This window comes from Pelodiscus sinensis, chromosome 1 (genome assembly GCF_052426305.1).
Source record: "Pelodiscus sinensis isolate ZL-2025 chromosome 1, ASM5242630v1, whole genome shotgun sequence".
Lineage (NCBI taxonomy): Eukaryota > Metazoa > Chordata > Testudines > Trionychidae > Pelodiscus > Pelodiscus sinensis.
The window spans coordinates 78,695,256-78,721,044 of record NC_143052.1 but is presented as its reverse complement, the minus strand read 5'-3'; the positions used below and the strand labels follow the sequence as shown (position 1 = coordinate 78,721,044).

Sequence of the window (25,789 nt, the reverse complement as noted above, 5' to 3'; positions counted from 1 at the left end):
TGTGGAAATCCCTAGAGTGGTGCTGCTATATCAGCACATATATACCACTGCCAGCCCTACCCGTCCCTTGATTCCTTCTTGCCAACTACTCCAACAATGGGAAAGGAGGGTGATATTGGAATGGACATGAACACCACATCTTGACGAATACAATTACAAGAACAAGTAATTCAAGAACAGGTCTTTTCTTCTTTGAGTGCTTGTTCACGTTGATTCCAATCAGATAACTCCCAAGCTGCTACACTGTGGAGGTGGGGCCGGAGTTAGGAATCACAGATGGGAGTACTGCCCTACCAACAGCTGCATCCTCCCTAAAGAATTTGTCGTTGGCGTAGTGTACTGTGAACACGCATATAGAGGACCACAAGCCTACCATGCATGTCTCTTGGAGGCAGACCTGTGCTATGAACGTAGTGGAAGAAGCATGCACCCTAGTCGAGTGTCCCATCACTGGCAGGGGTGTAACCCCTGCCAGCTCACAGCAGGTGCGTATATGCTGTACGGAGACCAGATCCCTTTCATCTACTCCACTATTGCTACAAACAACTGGGAGGATTTAATAAATGGTCTCTTGTAAGCCATGTAAAAATCTAGGGCCTTGTGTCTAAAATATGTAATACTCTTTGTCTAGCGTTCAAGTATAGTTTTGGGTAAAATACTGGAAGAAAGATGTCTCGACCAAGCTGGAATTGGGAGACCACCTCTGGTTAGAAGGCTGGATGCAGCCTAAGTTGCACTGTCTCTATGGAACACTGTATGGGGATTCTGAGATTTTGTAGTTCAGACACCCTCCTCATTGATGTGATGGCCACTAAGGATGTGTCTACACAGGAAAGTAATTTTGGAATAACAGCCATTATTCCAAAATAACTACGCAAGCATCTACACAGCAATTCCGTTATTTCGAAATAATTTTGAAATAATGGATGGCTTATTCCAACTTCAGTAAGCCTCATTCTACGAAGAATAATGCCTATTCCGAAATAACTATTTCAAAATAAGGTGTGTATAGACACTCCACTTCTGCTATTTCGAAATCGCCTCTCACCAGGGCCATTCTAAGTTATTCCTCCTGGGGCTCTAAATCGAGATAGCATGTCTACATTAGGGAAACCTGCCTTGGATTAATTGTAAGGCTTCTCTGCGGCGTAGACATGCTATTTTGAAATAAGCTATTTTGGAGTAATTATTCCGGAATAGCTTATTCTGAAACAACTGTGTAGTGTAGACGTAGCCTAAGAAAGCCACCTTCATGGACATGTGAAGCAGTGAACCCCTAGCCACTGATTCAAAGGGGAGTTCCATAAGTTTGAGCACCAAATTAACATCCCATATGCGTAGAGGTGGGAGAGCATATGAATGCAACCTGTCCAGCCCCTTCCTTCCAAGGATGGTAAAAAGAAACTGAGGGAGGGATAGGATCGGCAGCAGCATCTATATGCACTGATATAGCAGCATCTCGGGGTCTCCACAGCCGACCCTACAGGAGCTGGTAGGGGAAAGTTTGATGCTTGTGCATGCGGGGTGCGTACACCTGTTTGGAATCAACATGATCTAGCACTCGCAGAATGTGGAATTTCATGACTCTTTCATTGCAAGAATCTACAATAGCCACAAAAACACTACCTTTTAAAGTAATGATACTGTAGGTCCAAACAACATTTTGGATACAAAGTGAAAATGACCGCTCTGCACTTGTCCAAGTTTGCCAGAAGTGGTATTTTGGGGGAAGGAGGCAGAAGCAAAGTCACAAATTGTTGCAAAAAGGTGGGAACATAAGGGCAGAAGGCTTTAAAGTATAAGCTGTGATGTTGGAAACCTTTTTCTCATCACACAGTAGAGGACCCAAGCATGTTTGTCACTATGTTCATCTTTCAATAAGCCTTTAGAATTTAGATTCTAAGGACTGGTTAAGAGGATGCTTTTATGGGTTAAGAATTGAATTGTAAATTGACTTGGGAAAGTGGCTGGTCTTTTTGGATCTAAAGAACTTGGTTTGATTTGGTGAGATTGGGTTTCATAGCCTCTCAATCTGTATAAGGAGCAGTACTGGTGGTGGCACAGGAGAATTGGAGTGACTGAAGGGAATTGCTTGTATGATTTCTTGCTAGACAGAATGGTGAACAAGAGCACTTTGAGATGGATTTATAGCGGAGGACCTCAGTCTTGGCCTGTAAGTAGTCCGTCTCTAAGCAATTCACCCTGAATTGACCCCCTCAGCAGTGCCGACAGAAAACTCCTGTATTACAGGATATAGCATTGTGGTTGAAACCCTTGGGAACATTTCAACTCATGGGTCCTTATTACCTTATGGAACAGAGCTGAGCTTCCTGGGGAGGCTGTGGGGGGGGAAGGGCATAAAAGATGCCCTGTCAGTCTTGAGTGGTTATGTTGGGTGGGTGACCCAGCAGAAAACCACCATTTTAATATACCTAAAGATAAAATACTGAGAGGGAAAAATGTGGATATACAGTCCCTGTGGAACAAAGAGGAGTCGACAGGAAGTAAGCTGGGACCAAGCAAATGGGATAAGCAGTTGCCAAAGTGGCCATGGGTGCCTACAACATCAGAATATTGAGAGACTGCATTCCTTATCTATGCAGGTCTTAAGGTACAGGCTTATCCAGAGAGATGCTCAGCCTTGTCTAAGTATATTGATATAATAAGGCAGGCAAGACTTGGTTTAATTATGATGAAAAATTTCAATTAAGGTTAGCAACACAAACTAGGATCCTGTGGGATATACCTCATCACACACTGTGGGGAGAGTGGATGACTCCCCAAGAACCAGGAGTTCACAGAAAATGAATGACGTGTTCCTTCGCTGACAGCTCAGGAGTGGCACGAGTCATGTAATACTCGTTACATTACTGGGCATTTAAAAACAATGGCTATTATCACAGCACCTGTAGATTCCAGTATGTGGGCAAGATATGCCTTAGAACCCATTCTTGCCTGAGCGGTAGGGAACAATCGCAAGGAAAATCAGGATTGGGAGAGGGCTGAGTGCCAATAGTAGGTTGGGCTCAAATGAAGGCAGGTCATGAGGTGCAGAACAGAGTCACGGTAGGGGTGAAAGCTGGGGGTGCTCCAATGGGCATGGGCCTCATTGCCACGGAGATCTATAGCATTCAGGTTTCCTATTTATTATTCTAATACAGCATATGTGGAATATTTATTTTTTGGGGGAAGGAAGGGAGGAGACAAGTCCACATAAACAATTATCTATAAGAAACCTAAAAAGGCCCTCCCCCAACTCTGAATCAGTTTAGTCTCCAACCACACTCCAAGGGTGTATCAAGTAGTGTATCAAGTAATATATCACCTTTCTTACCCAGAAAGCAGCTCAGTTAACAATAAAGTGAACCAGGAGGCCTGACAAAACATCCAAGAGGCACCCCTTGTAGAAAATGAATCAGAGGACCCCTTCCATTACACTGTGTACCTGGTTTTAAGTGAACACAAAGGAGGACATATTTCAGCTCCCTCCCCAATGAAATTTGTGAGGGAATGTGTGTCACGATGTTTGCATCTTAACATCTCTTTTCCTTCCAAGCATATGCCCAATGGTGAATGATGGCATGCACAGAGAATGTTGTGTCTTGTTTACAGTTCAGTGGAGCGTGGTGGCCTGCACCACAAGCTAGCTACTAACTCAACTATATGAGCAGGGTGGATAAAAACAAATGATTAAAAAAATGGTTTTTTAAAAAATAATCAATAAAATACTAAATTTCTCATATAAAAACAACCGTTACAAATCTTATCACAAGCATGTTACACCTACACTTACTATCTCATAAAAATGAATTAATGGCTCTAGTCCCTCTAGCCTAACAACCAGCTCCTGTTTCTTGAAAGTTCTGGGCTTTCAATTTCTGTTTCTCAGCAGACTAACATTTGAACATGTGCAAAGACAGACAAGCTGGACAGAACTGTTTTTGTTCTATGCTTATGTGGTGGTGGACCTGGGCCAAGCATAGCAGAATTAGTTAAAAGCAAAAAATACATTTGACCTACCTTTTGCTTGATAGTCTTTTCCACCCATGTGCTACCAGAATGCAGAATCCCATGCTAGGGACGTACAACACTCGTTCTGCTACTACAAACCCAACAGGAAAAAAGAGGTTTGATGCAGGAATGAATGGCAACACTATTAAACAGAGTGCCTAGAAAAGAAAAGCAAATACGAACTAGTAATCAAAACCAGAGTTACAAATTACGCTTGCTATGTAAACAACAATAAAAAATTAAAAGTTAAACAACCCTTCTGAGAAGTAGAAAATTAAGTACATTTAATGGCGGTGTAATTTCTACTTTTTCCACATGGAAGATCATTTTTAGTCTACAAAAAGAAAAAACATTTGCCAATGGGTTGAAATAAGATAATGCTAGCTTTCTTATGCATTACATTATATAATTCAGAGCTTTGTGTAACAGCTTTATCAGAGAACTTCTAAATTCCCGTTGAACTGGCCTTTGAATCCATCTCAGAACTTTTGTCATCTTTAAAGGAAGATAATGAAACTCTTCCAATGACACTTCAATGGCACTTTCCAACTTGATTTAGTCAGACTTATGTTTGACCTCTTATTCATAAAGATGTGGGTAGCTGAAATCATATACTAAATAATAAGTATGTGAAATTATTGTGAACATCTCTTGTCCATTGTAAAATATTTGCCCACTCTAAAACTAACAGTATAAAATGTAGGTGATGGTTTTAAAAATATTTTTAATCATATTGATTTAAGACATTTGACATTAAGTAAAAAGCCAAGTTTTAGAAACTGCAATTTAATTTAAAAGCATTTTAACCATTTTACACCTACCTTTTACAATTACACATGGAGCGTATGCATGCCAAATAGCTCCATAAAGTCAAAATAGTTCATGTTCAATCCATAAAAATAGTTTTGTTACTGAAACTATGACCATTTGTGCTTGCATTTGCTATAGCTCACAACTATATAGTGGACATGTATAAGCCTTTGAAGAACAGTAACTTTTTGGTTACAATCCAGGGTGGAAGTGTGTAGACATTTTTGATTTACTAAAAAGATCTAAGGAAAAAATACTCAGAACTAACATGGTCAGAAATTGCTACAAGAACAGCATCAACAAGCAAAACAGGGTAAGAATACAAAACAGATTCAATCACTGATGGTCTGATTGATATTAAGAGCTATTTCAATGCCCTAACTCAGGGCTACTAAACTTTGGAAGCCCCAGGGGCCACAATGATACTCACAGCACATGTCAAGGGCTGCAACTTATGGTTGCATAAACATGCAAATATATATGCAGATAGCTTCTTTCACACGGAGACATGAATACAAAGATTAAGGAAAGACTACACAACATGCTGGCCCCATTTAAGTCAGTTCTGCTGATATTAATAAAATGCAAAATTTACCTAATTTCCACCCATATGACAGCACTTTTAATGAGCAATGACAGTCCAGGAATTTAACTACTAAAACGCATATCAACAGAAGACTATTATATTGACTACTTTTTTGTTTTGGCTCCCACTCGCGGACTGCAAACAAATGGGCCATGGGCCACATGCAGCATATGGGCCACGTGTTGGGTAGTGCTACGCTAACTATTCAGCAACTTTGTTCAATAGCAATACAAGTTAAACTGTGCTCGTTTTCTTAAATATTTGTAACTAGAAGATATACCCAAGTGCTGCTCATGTCCTTAATTTGTTTTTTTTTTAAATGAAATGAAAATGTACGTGCTTCATTTAAATCATTGCTCTGGGGCAGGGATGGAGATGAGGGCTGCCCTGTGGGAGAGAGGACTACCCGAGCCCTCTGCTGGCACAGCAGGGTAAGAGCAGCCAGGTGAAGAGAACTAGTGAGGAGTGCATGTCCCCATGTTGAGGTAGGTCCAGGATTCCCTTTTCCCTTCGCCTCCCTAGCCAGAATGAGGAATGCAGCAAACTGTGCACTCCCCTTCATTTCCTGACTAAAGGAAACAACCAGCAATGCTCCTGTCTGAATCTGGTCAGGAGCATCAGCACTGCCCACCCTCCCTAAAGGGGGCATGGGGAATGGGAGGCTCAGGGCATTGCTGGCACTGTTGCCCCTCTGCCACATATACTGGCCCAACTGGACAGTCTCTACGACAAAGGATTTAGCAGACACAGATCAGATGGTAAAGCATAGAAACCTGTTGGGCAATATTTTAATCTGCCTGGGCACTCATTAGTGCAGTGGTTCCCATCCTTTTTTATACCATGGACCAGGAAACCCATTCAAACTTTTGGTGGATTGGTAACATTTGATTTGCATATCCATTATGCAAATAATGAACATGCAAATGTGCAAATAAAATGTTACTTGTCAGACAAAAGCCCCAGCCCCCAGAACTGCCAGGAAAAGCTAGCTTCAGCTCCGGCAGTCGCCATGTAACAGGCAGCTGCTGCAACTGAAGCCAGGTGTTCACAGCAGCTTTGGGTGCTGGGGCTGGGATACACCCCAGTCCTCTGAGTCCCCTACTGCCAGCCCTAACCTCTAGAGTCTCCAACCCCTCCACTAACCACCAGTGCCAGCCACTGACCCCAGAGTTGCCTGCACCCAACCCCCCCCCTACTGGCAGCCTCCTGCCCTCAGAGCACCTCAGAGCTAGCCTCCTGCCACCACCCCTCACAGACTCCCCAGTGTCAGCCTAGTTTCCAGAGACCCACTGCTCCCAACTCCTCCCAGAATCTCCCAGTGCCAGCCCTGCCCCCACAGTCCTCCCACTACTAGCCCTACCCCAGATGCCCCAGTGTCTGCCCCCCCACCTCCTAGTGCCTCCTCACCCCCAGAAACCTCCCCATATTAGCTCTATCCCCAGAGCCTCCTGGTGCCAGCCCCCTGCTTCTTAGAGCCCTATCCCCGGAAGCCCCAGTGCCTGCCCTGCCCCCTCACCTAGTCCTGCGCTTCCTCCCAGCCACCAGCTGAGTGCTGCTGCCTGAGTTGGGGCTGCTCTATGGCTGCCGTGCCAGGCTCAGTGCAGCCCTCCTTCCACACAGCAAACTGCTCTTTCACATCCGAGAGGAGACCGCACCCTTTCCCAGAGCTGGTTGTCAGAGGCAGGGAAGAACACACCTCTCCTAACAACCATGGTGGGAGGGGAGGTGCTGGATAGTCTTCCCCAGCCTCCACAGCTACCGCAGCCCAGCAGTTAACAGTTCACAGCCTGGCACCAGGCTGCGGCCTGGAAGTTGGGAAACACTGCATTAATGGATTTAAAAGTAGCCATTCTTTTGCAAGGTAATTTCAGGAACCAGCTAGAGAGACAGAGACTGCAGAACTGGCCTTCATATGCAAATGTAACACTTTCACCCACGGTCAGAACAAAGCCATTAAGTGGATGGGCTGTTATATTCAACACCCAAATGTCATAAAAAACTGAGTATTGGATACTTACAACCTATTCTATTAGCCCATTTAGCATGTACACTATAACTGACAGGGTTCCCCCCCCCTTTTCTCCTTCCTCTCTTTTTCTGCTTTAAATTGTGGGGTTTCAGCGCCTCTTTGTGCTTCTTGCTGCACTCATCTGAAGAAGTGGGTTTTGCCCATGAAAGCTCATGATACTATCAATTTTTGTGTTCATCTCCAAGATGCTACAGGGCCACTTGTTTAAGTTTTTTCATTAACTGTTAGCAAATAATTCTCACTAGGATTTTCAAAGGAGATTAAAGGAAGTAGGCACCCCAATTTCAATAAGATCTAGACAATTTCTTCAGGTTTCTCTGAAAAAAGGGGAAAATCTAGCTTACTCTCTCAAGTACTTTTGTCAACACGTCAGCACTACAGTAAAAAGAAGTCATCTTATATTTGTCACTAAACCAAGCAGGTATGAATGAACACACATGGAACTAATCCACTAAGTAGGTAGCTGTCAAATTCACACAACTTATAGAGCAGAACTGCATTTTAAAATGATCGAATACAAAATTGTGGGATGTAAAAGAAAAAAAATGTTGTTTAACCATATAGCGTAACCGGTTTATCCAGTTCATATAAAGTACATAGGGAAAGTACTTTAAAATCAGATACTGGCATTTAATTAAAATGTGATAGGAAATACAACAGTGATCGAGACATGGAAACACCTAAAAAGGTATATATCTGAGTAAGTTTTTTAGAGCATCAAATGCCACCTTAACTATGGCTCTGTAGCTACTAAGAGATTCAATGAAGCTTAAGGAGAGAAAAAAGTTCTGTCAAAGAACTAAGAGGGAAAAGCTCACCTAAGTCAATGGAAGTTACAATAGCCATATGCTTAGTATCATAAAGTGCTTGTATTAGAAAATTTAATTCTAACAAATAAAAGTATCTGGCATCAGAATAGCTTGAACTACTGATTATATTTTGGTTTAATCATGAGATCAAGACAGGCAAGACAAGTTCCTGCTAGAATTGAACCAGAGTCAATAAATAGGGTGTTCTCCCAGTTTTCAATACCAGGAGCTGAGATGCCATTTACTGTCTTGATACAGTGAACACCAATTCTGCAATTAGGTTAACAACTGTACTATTTGCAATTAGGCCTAATGGCTTGGCTTTACTTATTCTATATCTAAGCATGCAATATACCACTTCAGAAAAAGGCCCATTTTAACTTCCTTATAGATCAGAGCAAGCACTATATAAGCAATGTGTGTGTTGCAAAAATGTAGAGGTAAAAAAAAACAAGTTAAGAATAAAGAGGTACATAGAAGTCATAAAGACAGATTTGTTTTATAGTCAACAGATGTGGCCCACAGATGGCAAACAAAGACTCAGTCTATGCTTAAGTTATACCAACACTAATATGTTAGACAAAGGTATTATTTTTTGCTGGTAAAAGACCAAGTGTGAGCACAGTTCTACAGGTATAAGGTGCTATACAGCTTACTTTGCATTGCTGAAACAGAATAAGCTAAAAAACACATTTATACCAGTATACCTGTATTCTACACTGTTGTGTAAGAGAAAGATGGTGTTTGCGATTTTAACTATGTTGGCTAAGCCAAAGTAACAAAACTTTTACTTGTAGAAAACACCTTATAGCCACTAGCTAAGAACCGGTCACACTTGAAAGTCATTGAATGTTTCAAAATGAGACAGTTAGTGATAAGAATTTGAGTTTTGGAGGATTACTTTAGAAAAAGATATTAGGCAGCTTTTAAAGCTTACTTAGTTTATTAGATAATACTGTAAGTGCTCTTTCATATATTTGCTCTACCTGATCGGTGAAATCCCTTCCCCGCATCTTCAAGATCACTGTGATACAGATGCATAATTGTACTGTAGATTTCTGTACATCAGTAATGAGTAAGATCTACATTACAAATGGTATCTCTGGACAAAGACTGGGTTCTCTCATTTTACTTAAGTCATGTGACTTTTAATAGGGTATACATCTAGGAGGACAAGAAAGCTTCATGATAGAAGCTATTTTGACCAAAGTTTGAAAACAGAATATTTTAGAAGATATATAAATCAGTGGTTCTTCATGCTAGCTGGACCACCTACATTTAGCCTACAACAAGTTTTCTGCACTATTATCCCAGAGGACAGCAGATTAGAAGCAGTTTTCTGACCTAGTGTGTTGTTTGCATGTTACAGTACTTGAGGGATAATTATATATCTAATATAAAGTAATGTATTACCATTTTCTGGTAAATTAGGCTCCAGGCACTTTGACACTGATGCTTTGGCATGAAATCTAACAGCTAAAAGGATTAAAAAAAATGCATATGCAGCTGTGTTACATGAGGAAACTTGCAATGAACATTCTATTATAAAAAGAGATGCTTCAATTAGTAAAGCAGATATTTTAAATGACAGAAATAAAAAGGCTCTTTAAATAAGCTAGTTCCATTTAACTATTTGTAGTGAAAATTCTGTTAATCCTCTTTTCTCTGGAACTATGGAATCCTTTTGTTTCTGATAAACGGTGCTAATGGTGATATAAGGAAGAGCTAAGAAAATCTCGAGAGTTTTCCACTATTTCCAGCATAGGCCACTTCATTGTAACCAAAAGGACTAAAACCATGCATCACTCCTACCATCAATACAGTCTTGGAGGAATCCCCAGGGTATCGAAGACTGAAGACAATTAAAGACCCCAAAAAGCAAAAAAATATAATGGTGGCAATATTTCTTGCATCTAGGAAAGACTCCACAAGTGGAATAGTTCCCATTGTCCAATCGCAGCATAGCTCTGAGGGATTTAGAAGAAGCCAAGCATTTACAGGGAGGAGGTAGTTGAAAGTCAGCTGCCTTGCAGGAGATGGACTTACAGCAGCTGGGTTATCAAATCTAAGTAAGAAAAAAAGAAAAAAAAACAAAAGGACTTTTTAGTTACAGCTTAGACCCTACACATCAATGCTGTCACTTTGTACCACACCATTCTACATGCTGGACTCTAGAACATCACTCACGTAGGGAAATCCTGCAGAAGAATAAAGATGGATTGGGAACTCCCAAGCCATTTTCATCTCTGCCGCATTTATAATGTGCTTGGAAAGGGAAAGGGGAATTGGCTGGGGCTTCCATAAACACTTGCCATATCGGGGAGGGCCATATCGGGGAGAGCAGAAGGGGGTCAGCTGACCCCGGGCTTTGCGTGCTGCACTGGAACCCGAAATCAGCTAGGCAGTCCCCAGCTGACCCCAAGCTCCACGCAAATGCCACAGGTCAGCTTCATGCAGCACTACTTTGAAATGCCGCTGCGGCATTTACGTGGAGCCCGGGATCAGCTGGAGAGTCCCCAGCTGATCCCGGGCTCTACGTGGCATTTCAAAGTGGCAGAACAGCATAGAGCCCAGGGTCAGTGTGGGACTTTGAGTTCCCCACTGACCCCAGGCTCCACGAGGACGCTTCTGCTTTGAAATGCATAAGAGCCCCTGCTGGCGACTCCTGTACATTTCAAAGATGGCATGCCACATGCAGCCTGGAGTCAAGCGGGACTTCACACTGGCTGCACGTGGAGTTCCGCATTCCTTCTTCGAAATGCACAAGAGTCCCAGCGGGGGCTCTTGTACATTTGAAAGGAGGAATGCGGAAGTGCCTATCAACTAGTTGATGAAAATTCCATCGACTACTAGACTAGTAAATTACTCAATATTTAACATTCTTGCTACCTACTTGTCTGAATTGACCAGTGAGTAGTTTTCTTACCATTCAATGAGTGCTCACTGACCATTGCTATTACACATCTGCTTATCAACCATAGTTATTGCTGTAGCATAACAGGTTGATTCATCACAGAAATATTATAATGTATAGGATTTCCTAGATTTATATTTAAGTTGAATCTAAAACCTACAGTGTTTGGTAGACATTTTTAGTTGTGACTTAATTAGGTCAATTGATTTACCAGTATTTTTTAAAATAAAACACATTTCATATTTTTTGTTTTTTTACCTGGTAAACACTGGAAGTTGAGACTGAATGACCTGGACTCTGACTACAACAAGGAGCAGTGTACTGAACATCAGAACAATAAGCTTCAACAGTGTTTGGAGCATGGAATAAGGAATACTGCCTTTTCCTCGAAGAATCTGCACTGCAGTATCCAACAGCATAGGCAAAGTATACTAGAAAACAGAATATAATTTATTAGATAGCACCCTCTTGTTTAGTCTCTATTCACTACACTTTATCGATATGAACTAAATTCTAGTCAGATGGTCAGTGCCTGCTTAAGTTAAAGGTTGCCTACCTGGGTCCACTAAATAACAACTTTTAAAATCTTTAATAAAGTTAAGCAACTAAAACATTAATAGCTATTAATAATGCTATTAAAATGTGCAGCACCTACTTTATATTTATTCTTATTACTAATATTTGTACCATTAAAAAAGTGTTTTTCAATTCACCACATACAAGTACTACCGTGCAATCTCTGTAACATGAAAGATGAATTTTCAGATGCAGAATTATTCACTAAAAATAAAACAATCGAAAACTTCAGCATCTGAGTCCATTCAGTCCTATTTCTCATTCAGCCAATCATTCAGACGAGTCTGTTTATATTTAAAGGAGATAATGCTGCTTATTTCTTGTTTATGTGTCACCTGAAAACAACAACAGGCATTGGCATGACATTATTGTAGCTAGCATCACAAGAGTGTTACCAAGGGTTCCATTTCAGGAGGGTGGATGGGTGGGAGGAGGAGCAACTGTGTGCTCCAGGACCTGGCTTGCTTTTCATCCCATTGCCTGGACTAACAGGGAGTGAGGGGAAAATTCTTGCACTCTGTGCTATGCATGACTCTCACAACTGGCTTATTAGCTTCCTTCACCAGCCAGGTGTGAGGCATGCATGGAATGCAAGCACTTTCCCCTCACTCCCTGATAGTCCAGAGAACAGAATGTTGTATCCCAGCAAGTTGTATCCCAGTGTGCATGGCTGCTGCCCCCCAATCCTTCCAAAAAGTGCCCTTGAGAGTTACATGCCTGATGTGCTCAAGATTAATATGTCCCTTCATGCTTCAACTATTCTAGAGAACATGCATCCATGCTGATGAAGGGTTCTGCTCAACAGTGATGTAAAGCAGCATGGAATGATGCAGATTCATTGTCATCATCCGAATTAGACACCATCACCAGAATACTGATTTTGTTTTTTGGTAGTTCAGGTTCTGTAGTTTCCACATCAGGATGCTCTATTTTTAAGACGTCTGATAGCATGCTGCTCAGATTTTGGATGGCACTTCAGATTCTTAAACTTTAAGTTGAGTTGATTTCTCTTTAGAAATCTCACATTGATACTTCAGCCAGGAGTGGAACCTAACAGCTGGGAAGCTGGTGCCCTGCCCCCACTGCCTACTCCCCAGAGAGCAGCAGCACAGGGGCCAGCACTGATCTCCCCTGGTCCAAGGTGCTGGGCCAGAGAGGTCCAAAGGTATTTGGCAGAATGCAGGTAAAACAGAGCAAGAGACATAATTCTCTCCCCAGGAGATGAGTAACGAACTTGATTAACTGAAAAAATATTATTTAACAATCATTATTAGCATGGATGTATATCCTCTGGAATGGCATCTAAAGCATGATTAGCACGTCTGGCACAAATACCTTGAAATGCTGGCTACAAAAATGCCATAAGAACATAAGAAGGGCCATGCTGGGTCAGATCAAAGGTCCATCTAGCCCAGTATCCTGTTTTCTGGTAGTGGTCAATGCCAGATGCCCCAGAGGAAGTGAACAGAACAGGTAATCCTCACATGATCCCTCTCCTGTTATCCATTTCCAGCCTCTGACCAACAGAAGCTAGGGACACCATTCCTACTCATCCTGAATAATAGCCATTGATGGACCTAACCTCTATGAATTTATCTAGCTCTTTACTGAACCCTCTCAAAGTCCTAGCCTTCACCACATCCTCTGGAAAGGAGTTCCAAAGTCTGACTATGCGCTGCATGAATGAAAGATTTCCTTTTGTTTGTTTTAAACCTGCTGCCTATTAACTTCATTTGGTGACCCTTAGTTCTTATACTGCGGGAATAAGTAAATAATTTTTCCTTATTCACTTTTTCCACACCAGCCATGATTTTATAGACCTCTATCATCTCTTCCCTTAGTCTCCTCTTTTCTAAGCTGAAAAGTCCCAGCCTTTTAAGTCTCTCTTCATATGGGACCCGCTCCAAACCCCTAATGAGTTTCATTGTCCTTTTCTGAACCTTTTCCAATGCCTATATATACACACACATATATATATATTTATTTATTTATTTAAATGAGGCGACCACATCTGTACGCACTTTTCGAAATGGGGGCGCACCATGATTTTAGATAGAGGCATTAACATGCTCTGTCTTTATTCTCTATCCCTTTTTAAATAATTCCTAATGTTCTATTTGCTTTTGTGGCTGCTGCTGCACACGGAGGCTGTGTCTAGACTGGCAAGTTTTTCCGCAAAATCATCTGCTTTTCCTGAAAAACTTGCCAGCTGTCTACACTGGCCGCTTGAATTTCCGCAAAAGCACTGATGATCTCATGTAAGATTGCCAGTGCTTTTGCAGAAATACTATGTTGCTCCCATTTGGGCAAAAGTCTTTTGCGCAAAAGGGCTAGTGTAGATAGCTCAGATTTGTTTTTCGCAAAAAAGCCCCGATCGCGAAAATGGCGATCGGGGCTTTTTTGTGGAAAAGCGCGTCTAGATTGGCCATGGACGCTTTTCCGCAAAAAGTGCTTTTGCGGAAAAGCGTCCTGCCAATCTAGACGCGCTTCTCCGAAATTGCTTTTAACGGAAAACTTTTCCATTAAAAGCATTTCCGGAAAATCATGCCAGTGTAGACGTAGCCTGAGTGAATGTATTCAGAGAACTAGCCATTATGATGCCAAGATCTCTCTTGAGTAGTCGTAGCCAAATTAGTCCCTGTTGTATTGTATGTATAGTTAGGATTATTTTTTCCAATGTCCATTACTTGGCATTTATCAACATTAAATTTCATTTGCCATTTCTGTTGCCCAATCACTTAGTTTTGTGAGATCCTTTTGAAGGTCTTAACAGTCTGCTTTGTTTTTAACTATCTTGAGCACTTTGGTATCATCTTCAAATTTTGTCACCTCCAGATCATTTATAAATAGGTCAAATAGGATCCCTTGGTGGATACCACTACTTACATCTCTCCATTCTAAAAACTGACCATTTACTCGACCCATGTTTCCTGTCTTTTAACCAGTTTACAATGAGAGGACCTTCCCTTTTATCCCATGACTACTCACTTAAGAGCTTTTGGGAAGGGACCTTGTCAAAGATTTTCTGGAAATCCAAGTACACTATATCCACTGTATCCTCCTTGTCCACATGTTTATTGACCCCCTCAAAGAAATCTAGTAGATTAGTAAGGCATGATTTCCCTTTACAGAAACCATTTTGACTTTTCACCACCAAATTATGTTCATATATGTGTCTGACAATGCAATCCTAGTAAACAGTGAGGTGGCAAAATTTGCAGATGATACCAAACTGCTCATGATAATTAAGACCAAAGCAGACTGTGAAGAGGCAGAGGCAGCAGTGTGGGGAGATGGGCAAGAGCCAGTGATTATGGGGAACCAACTAGCACTGGCTCCCGCCCTTCTCCACCCCCCACGTGTAAACAAGTAACGGCTGAAAGTTTCAGTGAGTACATGTTTACACAAATAAATGCATTTTAACATCCCTAGTAACCGGTTACCTGGTAAGCACCACCTTTATCGGGCGATGCTTACTCGGAAACGGTTAACTGGGAGCAGCCCTCTGCTTGTGGTCTGCTGCAAGTGGAGGGTTGCTCACATGGGGAGAGAGTCACCAGTCTTGCAGGGGAGTAGGGGAGGGAGCAGCAGCAAGGAGGAAAGGCTCCACTTAATCAGTTAATGGGTTAAATGTTAAGTTTAACAAGTTAACTAAAAGGTATTTTACACCCCTACTTCAGTGCATGCTAGTTTCTCTCTCAGGATTTAGGAGACCTGTCTAAGCCAACTCAAGAGTCTTTGTTTTGTGGATTTTTATATAGGCAGCTCTCTCTGAATCAGTTAATAAGGTGAAGACCTTATTAACTGAGTATTGTAATTACTATTAAAAGGGGACATGCTGATTTGTTATGGTATTGGCTTCTCCCAGCCTTTGGTTGTTAATGTGAACCTACTACTGGGGAGAAATTAAGGTGGAGTGCATCTGCAGTGGCATACTAGGTTTCAATGGGGCATATGAGAATCATTCATGACTTTGCAATAATAAATTAATGAAAATACAGTAGATTCTGCTTATTAGCAACCCTTTGGTTGCTAGCAAAAAGTCGTAATTATCAAGCAGTTACCAGTAAGGCAAATTTGTGGAGCTCTATCCAGATAATGAATCATTGTGCCTTTGTTGCCTTTGCTGGCTGCAGTCTTGCAAATCTGTTTGGGGTAGGACAGCAGCAGAAAGGGGGTTTATGGGCTGGCTCTTTCCACAGGGAGAGGAAGCTGAGAGCCATCCTGTGGCAGGAACATAGTGGCAAGAAGTACAGTAAACTTCTGATAATCCGGCACCTTTAGGACCCAGAGGGTGCCGGATTATCAGATATGCCGGACTATCGTAAGGGGGGAGGAGGCGCTATGAAGGATCTGGAGTGGGGTGGAGGGGGATGCCACCCCAGACCCTTCATAGCCCCCCCCCTTCCGATAGCCCGGCTCTGCCCCATGCATCCCCGATTCAGCCGCTGCTGGTCAGTTTCAGCAGTGGCTGAATCGGGGACACCTGGGACAGAGCAGCTAGGGTGCTGTCAGGTCAGTCCTGCAGGGCCGAGGAGCGGTGCTACGAGACTAACCCTGCAGCACTCCAGCTGCTCTGCCCCAGGAGTCCCCGATTCAGCTGCTGGTCAGTTTCAGCAGTGGCTGAACCGGGGAAGCCGGGTACAGAGCAGCTCCAATTGTTCGGCTGCCCGGAGCACTTCCGGGTTCCCGATGGTGCCAGGGATCATCAGGAGTGCCGGAGCACTGGATGTCGGACCAATGGAGTTTTACTGTACTATGCAACTCTGAGCTTCAAGTGCCCTGTGAAAAGCCCTGGCACTTTGTCCTGAGACGTAACTTCCCAGGACTCTGGCACTCTTTCTGTTTAGACCTCTTACTTCCTGTGTAATCCCTGAAGGCAAGCAAGTTTGCAGGACTGCTGCTAGGGAAGGAAGTGTTGGGATGTGCCTCACAACGAGGCAGGTCCTTTCTTTCAAAACAAAGTCAGTGGCATGGGATGGGTTCTTGAAAAATGGGTTACTGAAGCTAATATCATGGCTGTTATTAAGTAGCATCCACCATATAAAGAATACTATTGAATTAGTTTAAAAATTCTAGACCAAAACTTCCAAGGCAGAGACCAGTTAAAAGACAAATGCATACACTTCACATACAAAACACACATGCAGATTTTTGCAGGCACAAAATTGAAAATGTAGCCTTGAATGCTTGTAACTGATAATTTCATATTATTGTGGCTCATATTATTGCAATTTCTGTCCATAACTTCTAAATATAAACTTTCTTAAAAGTATACTTAACTGTATTTAAACTACTACTGGAAAACATGTTGAGAAAAAACATTTTAGTTGCGAGGTATAAATACCACCACCTCCAGACAAAGGAAAGAAAAAAATTATAGCTAATGTTAAAAAGGTTAGGAAAAGAGTTTCTATACACTGTAGCATAGTACTTAGATTATCTACAAACACAACTTTGTTTTAAAAGTGAAAGATATATAGTATATAATCAGCAATAATCCAAATTTAGGTGAATAAGTTCCACAATACAGTTCAGCTGTTAGCATTCAAGTACATTACTCATGAAGTGTTACATACATACTTGTGGAAAGCAAATACAGTAATTACTCATTTAACATGTGCCCGCTTAACACATTTTTGCAATAGCACGATTTTTTTTTAAGGGAACATTTTTCGAATAACATGACTGTCCTTGAAATAACACCAAAATAATTAAGTGGCGGACTACTTCGCACAGTGGTATAAATTGGTGAAAACAGTGGTAATACTCACGAGCAGATGAACACATGTGGTCACAGCGCTCCTCCACTCACGTGTTTATCTTTGTGTTTTAACAAATCACAACGACTTGTGTTGCTAGATCTCTAACATTGACGTTGACAACCCAGCACCAACAAAAAAATTGACTTTGCCACCACCACCTGAAACGCATCCCCCACCTTTCCCATTATTTTTAATGGGAAAATTGACCCCACATAGCACGTTTTTGTTTAGCATGAACATTTTCAGAAACGCATCTATAGTGTTAAATGAGGAATTACTGTATTATTTTTTAACAAGGGGGAAAGGGTACTTCAAAGTGGCAGCACGGCACAGTGCCTTTCAAACCCCAAGGCGGAGTTTCAAAGGGGCAGCTGTGAAGTGGGCTGCACCTTTAAAACGCCACCTCTGTGCCTTTCAAAGGGGCAGCCATGGAGCTTGGGGTCAGGTGGAGACTCCTCAGCTGACCCCAGGGTCAACTGACCTCAGGTTCCAGGGAAATGCCGGGAAACCTGGAGTCCTCCGGGAGTCCCCAGCTGATCCCAGGCTCCTAGCGGTATGGAACGGTCTGCTGGGAACTCCTGTGCATTTCAAAGTAGGCATGCTGCATGCAGCCCAGAGTCAGCAGGACTTCCCGCTGGCCCTGGGCTATATGTGCAGTTCCACATTCTTCCTTTGAAATAGAAAAGAGTCCCAGCGGGGGCTCTCATACATTTCAAAGGAGGAATGTGGAAGTGCCTATCAACTAGTCCATGGCATTGTAACATCCTTACACCTGATGGCGTCCAACATCATCAGCGGAGGGTAGAATTGACTGATTCCACATTCTCTCATCTTCACTCATTACTTGGGTCCCATGCACTTAGGGCTCTGACAGAGTGAGAGTTTGAGCCTTGTCATCCCTAGCTTTCAAGGTGCTGGCCAGAGGGGTTTATTTCTCCAGCTTCTGTGACTGGGCTTTGTGGAAGCCTGGTGGTCTGTTCTCCCTGTGATGTCTACCATTATGATCTTCTTCTGAACCTCACGGTGACAACTATGTACAGTTGTAGATGGCTGTCTGTTCCAGAGATGGTGGAATTTATGGCAACCTTCCTCAGGTGTGGCAGGATGACTCTCCTCAGGCACTCTTGGAAGATTGTGTTGCAGTTGGTAGGCTCTGGAGTGGGGCTTGCAGCTACAGAAGATGTGGGATAGTGTCTTGTTGGCATAACCACACTCCCTGCATCACCCGTCCTGATTTCCATGGTGGATGGCTCAATAAGTAATCATATGATGAGCCTGCACTCAGCTAACTGGATGAAGCTGGCCCCAGCATGGTAGTGGTTACTGACTTCCCTCTAGCATATCACCTCAAATACCCTGCCCTGGTCCCACTTCAGTTCCAGGTTTTCTACACACTGGCACAAATGGCATTCTTCAGCAGCTTGGTTCTGGCTCCTGAGTGAGGACAGCACACTCAATGTTCTTTACCTATGGCACTAGGAATCCCAACTCCTGACTTGCCTAACTCCATGCCCAGTGGCAGCTGATACACTTCTCCAGTCATTGTATTGCATTTCATTACAGACATGAGTCCAGAGTGAAGTGAAGTCTCCCCTATCTCTTCCAAATTTGCCTCCAACAAGTCACTCAGGGTATGTCTATACTACCCTCCTAGTTCGAACTAGGAGGGTAATGTGTAGGCATACCGCACTTGCAAATGGAGCCCGGGATTTGAATTTCCCGGGCTTCATTTGCATAAGCGGGGAGCCGACATTTTTAAAACCCCGCTGGTTCGAACCCCGTACAGCACGGCTACATGGGGCACGAACTAGGTAGTTCGAACTAGGCTTCCTAGTTTGAACTACCGTTACTCCTCATTTCACGAGGAGTAACGGTAGTTCGAACTAAGAAGCCTAGTTCGAACTACTTAGTTCGTGCCCCGTGTAGCCGCGCTGCACGGGGTTCGAACCAGCGGGGTTTTAAAAATGGCGGCTCCCCGCTTATGCAAATGAAGCCCGGGAAATTCAAATCCCGGGCTCCATTTGCAAGTGCGGTATGCCTACACATTACCCTCCTAGTTCGAACTAGGAGGGTAGTGTAGACATACCCTCAGGAAGTTGGCAACATCTTAGAGGTGTCTTGGTGATTTGCTTGATGGCATCCTGCAGAGCACACACTGCAATGTTCCTTACCAGAACATCCATGCATGTCAGAAGCCAGAAGGCACAAGTGATTATAGCAACACTGCACAGATCACCTATCTGTTGCACCATTCTTCCTGTGCAAGATACATAGCAGTTTGACCCTTTGGGGAAAAAACCATCCACTTCTTCACCAGCTGTCTGAGGTTGCTGTATGCCTTATTGTGAAGAACCTTCACCATGGCAGATCCCCTCAGGACAAATGAAATACGAGAGACGGGGGTCAGGATGGCGCTGACCTTCTGCCCTGGTGTCAGTAGGTATGCATGGCCAGGATTGATGCTAACATGTAGGATCTCTGAGATGGTATCTTCAGGTGTCTGCTGGACACAGAAACCTGTGGGCATGCCAAGATGTTGGTATGCTTGCCAATCCTCAAGGAAGATAATGGATTTACCATAGATATAAACCATGTTTCCTGGACCAATATGTAGGGATGTGCACTTCCTAGCGATAAAGCAGTGTCTCATTCAGTTGACAGCCTGGCTGGTGATGTTGAACATTTGTTGGAGGCCCTTAGGGTCAACTGCAATCAGGACCAGACTCTCTGTGTAGACCAGGATATTCAACACAAGTTAAAACGGTCTCTAGACCACTGAATGAATGGCACCATGGCTAACTTGAAAATAGTGGTGCTGAAGGAACAGCGTTGCTTCACGCTACTGCAGATCGGGATTAGAAGGGGGGGTCTCCTTCCATGGAGATGATGGTGGTGGTGCAGCTTTTGTATAGTTTCCAGACCAGTTCAAGAAAGTTTTCAGGCATCTCAAACTGTTGTGTCAAAAACGTGCTGGTGGGGCATCAATACAAAAGCAGTAACCAGATTGAGTCACATTATGGCACAGACTCTGGGCACACCTGGCTCTGTGGAAGGCAGTCCGAAACTGTATTCATAGCAGCCTTTACAGGACATGAAGCCCTTCTGGATGGAGCTGATGGTGCCTCCATTTACAGACTATTTTGCGATTCTAACCACAAGGCAGCTGGCATACAATTTGTATACAGTGGAATAGAGAAAGAAATGAATCTTCAGGTGCTGGGGTACTGTTTCCATTTGTTGAAAATGGCATTAAATACCAAGCAGCCAGCGTCTCATTTTTCAGGAGGTTGTAGCGAACACATCCTTTGATGGGGCTATTGGGTCAGTCTAGTTGCTACTTATAATGTAAATCTCCTTTAAGGTCCTCTTATAGTCAACCTGGAGTAGAGGATGAAGGCATTCTGGACACTGCATATCGTTCTGGGCTACAATGTCCAACACCCCCTTGAAGTACAAGAATAGTCTCTCGGATGGGACTGCGCTATAATATGAGAGCCTATTGAGGACAACTCTCATAGCCTTTGGACATTTGACCGATAGAGCCTCTGGATCTTGGATGCTGCTGCCAGATTGTACCAGTGACTGATGTTCCCTATCTTTGCTTCTCTGATATTGTGGACAAGTCAAAAACTTTTAAAGATTAAAATGAAACCTTACATTACACAATATATTTTAATTAGAAATTGATTTCAGAGTCTTTGCAGAATGAGATTTCACAAAAATCTAGATGCTAATTAATTCAAATGTGATATTCTAGAACACTTAGCAGTTCTTTAGTACAGAATGGAAAAGTCTCCATAGAAAGCACTTTCTCTAATTTCATTTAAGAGGAAAAGTTATTTTATATATCCTAAACGTCAAAGGTCAGAAGTATTAGTCTATACTCAAGGAGATATTAAATTCAATTTCAATTCTGGTTAGTATATTTGTTTGCATACAAAATAACTGGAGTTAGTATGTATTTACCTGACACAGTGGGGGAGTACATGTACATATTTTTTCCAAGATCACAAAAATACAGTTATGCATTCAGTGTTTTGTCTGCTGAAGCAATGTAATATCATAGTTTTGCTACCAAAAAAAAAAAAAAAAAAACAAAAAACCTCCTTGACAAAGGAAAAAGTTACAATGAAAATTGTTTACAACAATTACTTACTCCTTGAGCTATAAATACTTCATAGACACAACATATTCCCACCACAGTTATTCCTTGTTCTTTGCATAATGTTGCAACAGCTACTAGAAACACTGTCACTGCAATTGGAGTCCACACTGCAACATAAAAAGACAGATATAAAAAACATGCTATTTTCAGCACAACCATGCAAACTACATAACTAATTAAAGTTAACTATTTAGTTTTCAGATGCCAGTATTTCAGCAAGATTCCAACCTTTGGCACGTGGCCCACCAGAGTACAGTAATCCACTGGCTGGCTACAGATAGCTTGTTTATATTCAGAATCGGCAGGCATGATACCTGCAGTTTTCAGTCGCTGCGGTTCACTAGTCCCATTCAAAAAGGTTGAAAACCACTATTCTAAGCTATATTTTCCATAAAGGTTCAAGTATTGCAGCAGTTAGAACAGGTGGACTGATGCTTAACTCCACTTCCAAATCTGTGACTGATTTCAGAAAGTCTATTAGCCTATGTACTCCAGAACCTTCTTTTTCTTAAAAATCGAAGTAATAGTAAACTTACTTACTAGAGAGTACTTTGGGTTAGTTAATGATTGTAAAGCACTAAGAAATCCTCAGAAGAAAGGCACTTTGTATTAAAGTATTATTTATGTTATTACAAAGGCACCATTAGTCTGAATTAAAGTAACTAGTTGGTTTTTTAAAGTTATATCAGAATATTTATGTTTATTGACTTCATGTAGTAAATTATAAAGTACAATCAAAAGTCGTGTATATGATGTTAAGTATTTACCTATAGTATTGTCTGGTCCTTTAGATTTGGTGTATGATAAAAAGGCAGCTAGAAAAAAGATGGATGATAACAGCTCTGCTCTACCAACCACTCCAGTTACCTAATGGGGGGAGGAAAAAAAAAAAAAAGATAAATATTGTTAACTTTTGAACAGAATTGGGTCTTGAAAATTGCTCATAATGCAGAAGTTAAAGCCAGTGAAAGAACTAAAGAAAAAACAAAATTGAGTCTGCATCTTCCATAGGTACGCAAGCGCAATTCCTGTGGCATTCACTTAGAACTGCACCTATATAGCTGAGATCAGACTGCAGCTTAACTACTACCTCCAATTTCTGGCAATTACATATTTAGTCCTCAAGTGCCCTCATGTGGTAAATGTCAGGAATTACCCATGTACCTACTAACTAATAACCTTAGTATTTGTTACACATAATAACAAAGATCTGCAAAGAACACAATAAGATTTCAATGGGAGTTAATTGTGAACCAAGATAGAAATTTTGAATTTTTTAGGTTACGGGGGGTAGGGAGAGGAAGGAGCCGGCTCCAATCTCCCTCCGCCCCAGCCAGCTTCTCATAGAAGGCAGCAGCGTACGGGGCAGGAATCTCTCTCTGCAGGAGCCAGTATGCACAGGGAGCCAGCTAGAAAATTGGCTTCCCATGTTGCTACCCTTGTGAAAGGTAGTGGGGGGAGAGCATCTGGCTCCTGCCTGACCCCCTCACATACACTGCTGTTCCTGATACAGAGGCAGCAGCGTGGAGAGAGGGGGTAGTCAGCTTAGCAGGAGCCAGTACATGTTGGGAACCTCCTGCCTCCCCTGCCCTGTGGGAGGCAGCAGGCAGGAGGTGGCGGGGAGGGCGGCTCCAAGGGAGCCGGCCTGCTGTCTCCTGCCAGACACAAAGGCATCAAGGGGTGTGTGTGTGGGAGAAGGGGATGTAAGTAATGGTGAGGCCAGGCTTATCAGTTAATTGTGTAAACAGGTACACACTAACATCCCTAATACAGATACCTCCTTTGCATATTGTGTAGAAAGGTGTATACATAGGCAAGGTAAAGAAACAATGTATCACATTCAGTAATGAAATAAAATGATAAAATTACAGCCAGAGCGACTTGGTCAAGTCATGAATCACAAATAGAAACTAGCAGCTACTTTTGTAAAGATGAGAGAGAGGTGAGAAGTCAACCCTTATACCAATGCATTGTTTAATAAAAAGATGGAGAAAATAAAATGAACTACTTAATGGTAATTCTTTCTTAAAAATATGTCTCTCTGAATTAACACTCTTGTGTTTGTGCTTCTGTAACGAAGTGTGAATTTTTTTTTTTTAAAGAATTCTGTGTGCGCTTCAGTTTCCCCTAACAGTTGCATGATTAAATAGGTGGTGAGAAGAGGTAGTTTATTCTTTATAGCAATTGAAATGGAACCGACTCCTAGCTCCTTGAGGACCCATGCCTATGACAAATCCAGAAGACAATGGCCTGGATATTCACTACCTAGCAATGAATGACCTGGAACTGCTGGCTCCCTCATTGCAGAAGCCAATCAATTTTGGCCAACAGGAGAACAAAGAGCTAAGGATAATGACCAGGTGACCTGTTTTTGTCTGGGAATGAGAACAAAGAACAGAGGAAGGGCCCTTGGGTATAGGACAGACTACGGGAAGCAGGAGACATGCTTCTGGACCAGGGCAAGGAGGTGGCTCTAGCAGGCCTGGAATGCCTAAATGGAACGTGTTGTAACTTTCTATTCTCTGCGCTACCTAAGAACTTTCTACACTTATGTGACGTCTAATAAACCCTTCTGCTTTGACAAGGCTGCCCAAGAGTAACTCCAGTGTAAGGATAAAAGGTAGCACACTGTTCCAGTTGGGTATGTAAGCCTTATCTCAGTGTCCAGTTTGAGTGGATTTACTATGGGGAGTTTATGGAAGAAGCAGGAGTGCTGAAGGCTCCAGGGTTTGATCTCAGCAGTGGTTAAACCAAGGGGCTGAGCCCAATGAGAGAGTGACCTTAAAACAGGGTAAATCCTCACAGGGACTGTTCCAGAGTCATGAGTGTGCACTGGACCTGTGGATCTATGACAACTTAGAAGCACAAGACCATACAAACATTTGCAGTTCTTTACATTTTTGAAAGTTTGAGATGCTTAATAAGATGCCTTTATTGTCCCCAAAGATACACTTCCCACTCCAAGGTACTAAGGATCAAGACACATCCCAAAAATAAAAGAAATAAAAATTAACAAGACAAAAATTGAATCTAATTATGCCTTTAAAAGTGGAAAAAAAACCAGGAATCGTTTCTCTTTTTGGTATAGATGGAAGAGAATATATTTATAATGCAAAATGTTGTGGAGGACTAAGATACATTCAGAAAGTTTTCAAAATGAGCAACGTAAAGAGAATTTCTGACACAAATACAATTCTTGGGGTTAGGAGTGTCTAACAAATAGATCTGTGAACGTTATCCTGGACGGAAACCCAATCTATGTAAAGATGAAATTGAAAAGCTCCATATAGATGCTTTACAAATCTCTGGAATAGAAATAGGCCAGAGCTGCTCTGTTCCAAAAAGAGGAAGTTGTGACATTACCAACCTACCAGTCTAGATAGCTGAAGCTATAATAATAAAATAAAAAAGACACGTAGACAAGGTTTTCTTGGAGATAATAAAGTTGATGGTCTGTGTTAAACAAGACAGATGGCGAATCTGAAAGACATCCAGTGTCAGAACTAGAAGTGGTCCAATGATGGATAATAAATGTCAGTGAAAATATTTCCATAATGATTAAAAGAGGACATGATAAAGGTATAAGAAAATAATAAAACAGAATAAAGTCACTTTGCAGGATGCACCGAATTAAATTATGATAATAGGAGAAGAAGGGAGCAACCAATGAAATCGAAAGCAATCATTCAAAACTTAATGGGATTTTTTTATACAATACATAAATAACCTGTGAAGATCCCTGTCACAATAAATCTCTGAAATCAAGAGATCAGTAGGGGGACAATAAGAGAATAATAAATTTATACTGGTAACATCTGCAGATTATACAAGAGAACAAAAATAACAGGGACGTCCTTATGCTTCAGGCATAACCAATCCTAACAGCTGGAGGTTAGGTATGAACATCCTGTATGGTCAGGTCTATAATCCTGTATACCATAATTGTCTACTTTGAAAATTCTTGCATCTTTCTCAAATTTCTGGTCACAGTCAAAGGCAGGACATTGGATTACTAGTCTGATATAGTATGACAATGACTATGATTTTAGGGCTTTAGTGTACATTCCAGATAAAATATGCAGAGATGATATTTTCACATCAAACTTGTGGAAAAGTGCCAGATT

The 25,789-nt window shown here is 42.0% G+C and overlaps 1 protein-coding gene across 3 annotated transcripts in view; it reads right to left on the bottom strand.

Moving 5' to 3' along the window:
- The window catches only part of TMTC3 (transmembrane O-mannosyltransferase targeting cadherins 3), a 60,239-nt gene that overhangs the window by 16,617 nt on the left and 17,833 nt on the right, over nucleotides 1–25,789 (bottom strand). For 2 of the 3 annotated variants that reach the window (XM_075932795.2, XM_089780187.1), the window contains 6 exons: nucleotides 22,433–22,532; nucleotides 21,657–21,772; nucleotides 11,418–11,590; nucleotides 10,058–10,310; nucleotides 9,659–9,721; nucleotides 4,021–4,169 (listed from right to left, as the gene is read on the bottom strand). In XM_075932795.2, the coding sequence (XP_075788910.2) occupies nucleotides 4,021–4,169; nucleotides 9,659–9,721; nucleotides 10,058–10,310; nucleotides 11,418–11,590; nucleotides 21,657–21,772; nucleotides 22,433–22,532 (854 nt within the window). The remainder of the gene's footprint in view (nucleotides 1–4,020; nucleotides 4,170–9,658; nucleotides 9,722–10,057; nucleotides 10,311–11,417; nucleotides 11,591–21,656; nucleotides 21,773–22,432; nucleotides 22,533–25,789) is intronic. The other variant, XM_006114005.5, reaches the window with a different exon arrangement.